Raw genomic sequence first — 9,755 nt, 5'->3', positions numbered from 1 at the left:
CTTTTTATGTAGTTACTAATTTGAAACAATGAGCTAGCTGCCCTGTATTTTATTTCCAATATTGGCAGTAATTTATATCGGTGTTGTTCTGTTCTAATACTGCATTTTCTGTACTTCACTTGATCAAAACTGGAATTAATTGGACCAGAGTTGGGGTTGTGGCTAGAAATTCTGCCAAGCATCCATCTATCACATTTACATCCAAAGCAGAGAGGCTTAGTATTTCAGGAACTTCCATATTTTGTAAAACCACACAGTTGAATACAAAACATCTCTTCTTGTAGCAGCTGGATACTGTCTTGTCGCTGATACACGACCCAAGTATGTCTACGTACTAAGGGTCGGGTTGACGTTAATCCCAGGGTGTTAACTGGCCCGGCCGCGCCCCCCACCTCCCCGGATGCTCCACCACAATCCCGGCGTCCTCCGCTGTCCCGTACACGTCATAGACGCCGCGGGGGCGCTCTAGCCGGCTGCGGCCGCTGTCGGTGGTGTTTCGGGAGGGGGTGTCATGGCCACCGTCGAGGTGGCAGAGGCTGGAGCCGCCGGGAGGAGCCCCTGAGCCGGGTCGTGCCGGGGGGATACCCGCGGCGCTGGCGGAAGGGTCGCCAAGACCGGTCTGCTGAGGCCGCAGCAGAAGTCCTGACCATCCCTAGCGAGGAGAGGGGAGGAGGACGCCGCCCTTTCGCCTGCCGGAGCCGGCTGCCAGCTGCGGGGGCCGCCCGGCGCGGGGCCCTCCGAGCGGCGGCGATGGCGTCGTGGTTCGGCGGGCTGGGCTCGGGGCTGGGTCAGTCCCTGGGGCAGGTGGGGGGCAGCCTGTCTTCGCTCACGGGGCAGATCTCCAGCTTCACCAAGGACATCCTGCTGGAGGGCGCGGAGGAAGTGGGCGGTAAGGGGGGCTGAGGCGCCGGGCCGGGCGGGGGGAACGCGCGCCGGGGCTGTCTGCGGGCAGTGTGTCCCTGCTGGGCGGGCCTGGGGCCGGGAGGGAGCCTTTCCTCCGGCCGCTGGTTTCCTCAAGGATCGGCAGCGGCGGGGGGGCTCCGCTGCGCGCACCTGCCGGCTCCGTGAGGGGGCTGAACCGTCCCGCTAACCGCAGCTCGGTGCCTTTCGGGAGAGCTGCTGGCGTTGCTGGCTTTGATTTCGTTTTTATTCCGCCCCTGTGACCTCAGGATCTGGAGAATAAACAAACGTATTCCTAGGCTATGATAGCAGAGGTAAACCTGTTTCAGTTTATTCAGAAGTTTCATGATTGCGTGAAGCGTTGTGTTGATCAGTAATGAAAGCACACAAACCACGCTCTTCTTCCATTCTGTTTGTTTAGTTTATCTAAAACCCCTTTCGATTAGCTGCTTCTAGAGTGGTTTCATAAAAATGCAGAGTAGTAGTAGTACAGAGGTTTTTTTCCACTGGTATGATCTAAGTCTGACGTGTCACAGGCAAAGGTCCAGTGTTTCTGATCGTTTTGTTACTTGTATTTAAGTTGGGCCCAGAGAAACCTGTCGAGTTCTACCGGTCTCCTACAGCCAAGTAGGAGAACATGGCCCTTGTTTTATAGGGATTAGGAACTAGGATGATTTCTATTTAAATTAGAAAGTTGAAATAAAAAATCCAAGACATCAAATATTCAGTGAAGTAATAGTGTATTTATTCTAGACTAGTTTTTTCTTTATGTTTTTAATAATGCTTTTTTGTTGAAAGTTTTTGAATAAAACTTGATTTTTCTAGTAAAGCAATTGCATAACATGGTAATAAATATCAGTAGGTTAATACCACTAGTATTGTTTACCATCTTGAAACTGTAACATTAAAAAAATGAGTATTCTCAAAACAGTGTTAAGAATAGCAACTACAAAGGACAGCTAAGACTTTGGAATACTCATCTTAAATGTGAAATTAAACAATTCTACTTTGTAATTTCACAACTATGACACATTGTGAAAGTATTGTATAAACTTGTTGGCGAGTTGATATTACTGGTCTCATGGGTGGGTTTTTTTGGTATACAGGTAAAATGCTTGGAAGAGAGAAATTTGTTCTGTTAACTGCAAAGTTACCATTTTCACTTTTCCGAAAGACTTGCTTAGAATTGTTTTAAATTCCAAAATCCATATTAGTTTAGTTTGGAAACATATTTTAAGCTGCTAAACTGTGTAGTCATCTAGCGTGTTTGTTTTGCCTTTGTAAAAGGTAAATCAAGATTCCGATTCGCACACGTGTGCTTTTAGTTAGTGCCAGAGAGATGTGCTGATGTTCAGTTGTTGCTTCCAGGTGTACTTGACTGCTAGATACTGCTTTGAACAACTTCTGTTTTGTAAAAATTTCAGAGTAATACATTTTTATGGGTTACTAGCCTTTAGGGTGTAAAAATCTAGTGACATCTAAGTATTCTTCCATAAAAACCTTTAAATACTATGTGGCCTAAAGAATGCTTTTAGGGCAGTTCCTTGCATTCCATTTTTAATTTCCTAATTTTCTAGTGTTTCCTAATGTTCAATATTATCCCTTACATTCACTGCTTTGACTGCCATCTGAACTGAAGATGGTGTTTGTGGATTACAGACTTTAACATCTTCAGTTTAGCAGTTTTCATGGGTAGATTGTTGCCTCTGCGGCACTTGAGCTGCATCAGTTTTAAATAGCACATAGGAAATGATGAAATACAGTATTTACTTGAAAATTATATTTATTTCAAATTTTGAAAAATTGTCAAGGTTGCTTTATAGTCAATTCAGGATCATTTCTCATTAATAAAAGGAAATGTGGTATTTCTATCCATTAAAAGTGGGACATGGGATAAGTAAACATAGCCTATTTGAGGAAGGTTGATCATTAAAGGAAGAGTCCAGGGTCAGAATTATGTGGGTTTTGTATTAGATAAACTGGTAGGTAGACTGTGTCACCTTTGTAAATGAAAATGAGTCTTACGGGGTTTTAATGCCTTTATGTGGGGGGCAGGGTTGGGGTTTTGTTCTGTGGGTTATTTTGTGAGTTTTGTTGGGTTTGGGGGAGGGGGGTTCTGAAAATTTAGTCACTGTTGTGTGTATTGTATGGAACTAATTCTTGTTTTGAAACTTCACTTGAGATCACTGAGAAACACGCAAGTGTCATGTCAGAGGCAAAGTCCTAAATGAAAAACAGATTCAGTGACATGAAATAGCCAAGCAAAAACTTTTAATTTCCCTTATTTTAAAGCTTAAATCCACACTTTTCTGTTAGTTTTGTGGTCTGACTTAAAGCCTAGATAAGAGAGAACTAAATTAGTTTCAGAAAGACTCTCTGGTATGAAAAGTAATTCTGACAGTGTTCTGATAAAAGCAGCTTTTGATATTTATCTAGGAATGAACACTGAAGCAGTCTGAAGTCAGATACTTATTAATAACTGTGGTCTTAACTGATGTCTGCTTAACAGATTAAAAGTAGTTTAATAAAATTGAAAATTTTCCCTTTCTTTCAGATGCAGCAACAGAACTCCACGTGTCCAATTCTAGACTCAGAGAAATAGAAAGTATTAATGCAGCACAAAAGTTTGAAGTAAGAATTTTTGGAACACTGCTGTAATTAAAAGCAATAAATAACATTTGTTTCTTGTAAAAGTGAAATATTGCACTGAAGTTGCTTGTTCCTGGGTAAATCTAGAAACAAGGGTGACAGTGGTGTTAGAATGTGGCTCTTTTTTTTGGTGACAAATTGCCATCATAGTTAGGGGGGCACATTTGTTTCTTGGAGTATGCATGTGGTACAAGTTTCCATCTTTTGCTGACTGCTGCATCCTGCAACTGTTCCTACCTATTATGTGGACTTGGAATGCAGCATTAGACTTGGTTCTGAAAAGCTTGCAAAGGCAAAAATCTTTTAAAGTTTTCATAAATGTTATCCGGTATAAAAAGTTAAAATTGGTTTATAGTGTTTTGTATATGACCACAAATAAAAGCAGATCTGGAATGCCTGGTATGCTGGACAGCATGTCTTTTGTGTCAAGCTTCCACATATAGAGTGTATGTGTCCCCTGATGCATTTCTCTGCCTGTGTGGCCCTACTGTATAGTCACTGTGACATAGCTGCTGATGCTCATGTTCTTTCAAAACTGCTTAGAAATCCCATGTGCCCTTGTGGAAAGTGACTTTACGTACTTTTACTTAGACTTGTTGGTCTTGGGACTTCACGTATGGCTTTAAACCAATGACTTGTATGCCTTCAGCCCTCAAGAGCACTGTGAAGTTAAGATAATATTTTGGGGAAGTAAATGTTCCCACTTGTCCTTTTTCTAAACTCTTTCCATCTGCAATTGGCCAATGTCAGATTTGTGCTCTGTGGCTGTTCTTAAATTCCACCTGTGGATCATGCTAAGAGGTAATTCAGCCTTGATTTTTTTCTCCTTGGCATTTACCTCTGGTCATCACCAACCTGTTTGTGAAAGTGAGTCCATGCCATATAAAAATGAAAAGCTTGGATGTGAATGTGATTTTGGGCCCACACTTTGAAGTTACTCTTACTGTGTGGTGTGAGTGAAGTGACATGAGAAATGTGTACAATTTAATTGATTACTGTTCAGCAGACTTACACTTTTCTAATTTGTAAGAACTGTTCTGAATTTACCAACATTCATTTCTCATTTTTGCTAGAATGAGAGACTGAAAAAGGTTTGTAGTGATTTAGAAGAAAAGCATGAAGCAGCAGAGCTTCAAATAAAGCAGTTATCTATAGAGTACCGAAATCAGCTTCAACAGAAAGAGGTAGGAAACAGAGTAAAATATTTGAGTAAGTACATCCAATAAACTTACATATTATGCTGTTTAATCTCTTTGTTATAGTATCTGTGCTCTTTCAGTGGAAGTATTGGTCACAGTTATGGTTTCTTGGTTTATTAATGTAGGCACTGAGAGACTAAGACATCTGTTTCGTTGGATCATGTATTATAAGCAGAGCTGCCAGGAGATAGTTGAGACAAAAGAAAACTGGGAATGTCGTGCATATATTAGAATTTCTGTTGCTTCTGGGATCACTGTGAGAAAGGACACTTAAACTGCTTTGTATTTCTGATTCAGTTATCTTTAAGGAAGGCAACAGGACCAAATGCTCATTTGAAGCAGTTATATTGTCTGTAGATATAATTATTTATCTTAACATATACAATTAAAAAGAACAGAACTAACTTCCGTAATTTGAGAAGTGTCCCTTTGTGATGGAAACATCAGCCTTATAATTTTGCATAACATGAGATTTCATAGCCTTTTAAATGAAGAAAGTTGCCAGTATGTCTAGAATTACACAAAAGGAGTTTTCTTTCTGCTTTATTTGTAATTGCATGTGGGAACTAGAGGAAGCAGAATTTTGAGATGTATGGAATTCTGCTTATTAAATACAATAATAGTTGTTATGACAAAATTGCGTGCAGCTAATTTCGGTTTGGCTGGTTCACATTTCATAAGGCCACAAGGGGTAAAGTAGAGTGTATTTTGATATTATTCTTATTGAAACAATGCATTTCATTCTGTATATTCAGGTGGAAATCAGCCATCTAAAAGCTAGACAGAATGCGCTGCAGGAACAACTGCAGAAAGTACAGATGGCTGCTCAGTCAGCACAGTTAAGAGCTGGTGTTTTGCCACCAGCCGCTACATCAGCTACCTATGTTCCAGTGGTCAGACATTCCTCAGAGTTTGAAGGAGATGACATGGATTTTGGAGATATAATCTGGTCACAACAAGAAATAAACAGATTGTCCAATGAAGTTTCTACGCTTGAATCTGAGGTTGACCACTGGAAGCAGATTGCACTGGTGAGTGGTTCCCCTCTATCATACCCTCTCCTCTTCTCTCCAAATTAGTGTTTTCATTGCACTGGGAGTTTTTGGAGTGTGTCTTTTGAAAGTTCATGCTGTACAATTTCTAGAAGCAACATGATTTGACAGGAAAGCTGAAACCTAATTATCTTTTAGTCATTTTCTTGCTGTCACATGACTAAGGACACATTCAGTGACCACTTTCCAGATGCTTTTTTGTGATGCTTTTATGCATGATTTGTCAAGTTAGGAAAAGGGTTTCATAAACGTTTACCTAGAATACTACTTCAGGGTTTCATTCTTGTGCGGCCTTTCAAAAAATACTTCTTTCCTGCTGTGGTAGTGATTATTTATTGACAGCACAATACTGTTCAAAGTGATAGTTGGATGCTTGCATACTGTTCTTACTTACTCTTCTCTTTGTCCATCATACGTCAGTTGTAATTCATGGTCTGCTGAGACAAGAAAAAATATAATCTTTGAAGCTGTTGTTGATGTGAGTCGTCATTTTTCAAGCTATAGCCTGATTTCAGACATATACTTTTCCCAGTAACCCTGTTGTCTTATTATGTGCAGTAATACTCCCCACCCCAAACTTTTACACATTTGCACATACTAATAGAAAAATTCATGGAAAATTAAAATGTTTCCATTAAAATGTCTTTCTTTTTGATCAAAATTACTGTAGATTTGAATTTTACTTCATGTTAGCTTTGTTGTTTTCTACTTTTGAGTATCAGTAGAGGAAGCACTTACATGAAAAATACATGTATTTATCACAACTTTTATATGGGTATGTGATTTTTCTTTTCTCAGTCTTCCAAAGTGCAAGGGACAAATGATGCTGAACAAAGTGAAATATGCAAACTGCAAAATACTGTTAAGGTAAGGCAACAACTTTGGCAAACTAGTCTTCTCTTATGCTTTATTCTTGATAGTTTTGCATATGGTCACATGACTTGTAAATGTAGTTAAAATATTTACAGCACTAGCACATTTTCTCTATTAAAAATGCATGTGGACATGTAAGAGCACAGGAACATTTCAGTCAGCAGTACAATATTTAAAAGCAGTCAGTTATTCTGAGAAAGGATATTTATATGATTTGGTGAATATAGTACGTAAGCTTAAAAGAATGACATTAGTATTTATGAGGGCAAATCGTTTTCAGAAGCTGTTGATGACTTGGGAGACTGAATTTTAGATACACAAAATAATTTCTTCTCCCTTCTCAGAAATATTTTGCTTTTTTTCATTGAAGATGCACAATACAGATTTGCATGTCATCCTTGAAAGTTACTAGAAATATGTCCTAGTGGATCCACTTCATACGAAAGAGTTCTAGTCTCTCTACATTGGTTTAATATTTGCTGTTGTGTAGAGCATATAGTTTGTGTAAGCATATTTTTAAAAGGAATGTATTTTAACATGTTTAAAAAAAACCCAGACCAACAAAAGCCAAGAAACTTAACCTCTGCTGTGAGAAATCCTTTAATAAATCCTTTAATTTTACTAGGGAAATTTTTTTTCTTTCTTTTGTATTTTTCTTTCTTAAGCTTCTGTACTGTAGGTTACCATTCTGTTTCTCTGATGATATTTTTAGGAGCTTAAACAACATTTAAGTCAAGAGATAGATGAACATCAGCATGAACTTTCAGTACTGCAGGATGCCCACAGACAAAAGCTAGTGGAGATAAGTCGTCGACACCGGGAAGAGCTGAGTGAATATGAAGAGCGAATTGAAGAACTTGAGAGTCAGTTACAACAAGGTCTTTGTTACCACATTTTCTTTTTTATTTCATGTACAGTGAACTTTGGTTAAAGCATCAAATATGTATGTAACAGTGTAATAGATATCAGATACTTATATTCACTGTGGTTGCCTTGAATGCTGCTTATCCATATAGATATTCTATTTACATAAGCTTTCTGCTGCTGATGATCATGTCTTTGGTTAAGACTTATCTCCCTCTGTCAGGAGAAGGGGTGGAAGAAGAGACTTTTAAGCAAAAGATCTACAGTGCTGGCTTTGGTTAATATTGCAAACAATCTTTTTTGCTTTTTAGGTGGTGTGAGTGCTCATGCCATGGATGACTTTAAAATTAGTGAACAGAAAAAAAATGCTCAGAGTCTAGAAGGAGGAAAAGTAGAAGAGTTGCAGGTTGTGAAGGACCTAGAGGATGAAATAGGAATATTAAGTCACAAATTGTCTGCTGCCAAAGAAGAAAACAAAGTTCTTCTGAAAGAGCAAGAATTGGCAAAGGTAGAAAAAATCCAAATAATGCAAGAATATGAAAATCTTAAATCTGACTTTAGTATGCTTCAGAGTTCTGTTGCAGAGCAAGATGCTCTCCAGAAAGAACAGGAGAAGAAGCTCCAATCAAAGACCTTGCTACCAGAAGATGTTGTCAGACTACAGCAAGCACTGTTAGGTACAAAGATGATGATTTTTTTTTTAATTTTTTTTTATTTTTAGTATATCTTCACAGATTTTCACTTGTAATGGTCAGAATTTATTTTAAGAATCTGTAACTGAATGTGAGAATATGTACCTTTTAGAAGTTGCTGCGTTAGAAAAGGGTTGTCCATTGGGGTAAGGCTAAGCAGAAAAGGAGACATGATTAGGAACAGGCGTCACAGGGGTTTCATGATTAGGTGAATAATCATGTCTGCCAGCTGTTTGAGAGGTATTTCTTTCTTCAAAAGTAAGTAAGCCTCAACAGAAGTTGTTTGTTTAAATTTTTAAAGTACACTTTCTGTGTGTAAAGGCAGTCTGTTGCTGATATCTTCTTGAGCACTGAAACATACCTGTTTAAGAAGTGTATCTGTATGTAGAAAATCTTCTAATATTGCATAACTGATACACTGTAGTACCAAAGTCCTCCTGATCTGGACTCAGTTGTAAAAGTAATGCTCTACTTTGTGGTGGTGATTGGTGCATTTGAAACTTTTACACCACTGATGCTTATCATCACAAAATACTGTGAAACTATTCTGAGTAGCAGAGTTCTGTTGGGGCAAGGTGGGAGAATGATTTGTTTTTATTGTTGTTTGGAAAGTAGAAAAATTGTGTATTTTTTTTGTTTTCCTTTATAGAAGCAGAAAATGAAATAGCAAGACTTTCAAGTTTAAATCAGGTAAAGCGATTTCTAAATTAAGCCAACAAAAAGTCGATAACAATAGTAACTGATGGTAAACACACATTCTGGCACTATATGTTTTTTGGAGCATTCGCACTTCTACAAAAATAACCTTGTAATAAGGAAATAATTGTAGGTTAATTCTGTAATTACAGATAGGAATGATACATTTTGGCTTGTGAAACTCCACAGCATACTCTGTTAAGGAAAAGTAGTGGAGTTCCATATATCCCATTGCTACTTAGGCTGCTCTAACATACATTTTTAAAGTACAAATAGTATATTCTGTAAAATTTGTCATTTTTCACCTCTTCTACTTTGGCGTGTTTCAGTTTTGATAGTTATCAGTTGTAAAATACCTCTCTTCCATGTAGTACTCTAATAATACTACATTCCATCTTACTGTGAAGTTAAGCAGTGGAACATGCACTTTCTCTAGAACACACCTTTAGTTTTTGGCAAGGGTAACTCAGTCCCTTATAAACTCAGATTTGAGAGATTTGGCTTAGTTTACTTTGCACCCAGTAGTATGTTTCAACTGGGGTCTTTTGTGTTTTGCATGCATTCAGTAGTTTCCATGTCATTTTCATAAGGATGTTATTCAGGTGTCCTTGAGTAAAACTTCCTGTCTCACTATGCAGCCTACTACATGTTCAGGGTGTCTCTTGTACATATGATAGTGTATCTCAGCTGTGGATCCATACCTCAGAGGTGGATATAACTTCGGTTCTCAGACCATGATTTTTTGTGCAGAAGTTTGTAAATTGCACTCCTAAACTTAGTGATGAGAACATAAACGTGTACCTATGAATGGTAGAAACAAACACGTCACA

The 9,755-nt window shown here is 38.5% G+C and overlaps 1 protein-coding gene across 1 annotated transcript in view; it reads left to right on the top strand.

Moving 5' to 3' along the window:
• The first annotated feature begins 469 nt into the window (after positions 1 to 469).
• Positions 470 to 9,755, top strand: part of TRIP11 (thyroid hormone receptor interactor 11) — a 31,355-nt gene continuing 22,069 nt past the window's right edge. The window contains exons 1-8 of the mRNA XM_074868622.1: positions 470 to 889; positions 3,455 to 3,531; positions 4,623 to 4,733; positions 5,504 to 5,779; positions 6,599 to 6,667; positions 7,386 to 7,551; positions 7,849 to 8,214; positions 8,879 to 8,919. Coding sequence (XP_074724723.1) covers positions 751 to 889; positions 3,455 to 3,531; positions 4,623 to 4,733; positions 5,504 to 5,779; positions 6,599 to 6,667; positions 7,386 to 7,551; positions 7,849 to 8,214; positions 8,879 to 8,919 — 1,245 coding nt within the window. The 5' untranslated portion in view covers positions 470 to 750. The remainder of the gene's footprint in view (positions 890 to 3,454; positions 3,532 to 4,622; positions 4,734 to 5,503; positions 5,780 to 6,598; positions 6,668 to 7,385; positions 7,552 to 7,848; positions 8,215 to 8,878; positions 8,920 to 9,755) is intronic.

This window comes from Strix uralensis, chromosome 4, assembly GCF_047716275.1.
Source record: "Strix uralensis isolate ZFMK-TIS-50842 chromosome 4, bStrUra1, whole genome shotgun sequence".
Lineage (NCBI taxonomy): Eukaryota > Metazoa > Chordata > Aves > Strigiformes > Strigidae > Strix > Strix uralensis.
The sequence above is the reverse complement of the archived record's forward strand: the minus strand, read 5'-3'. Positions and strand labels throughout refer to the sequence as shown.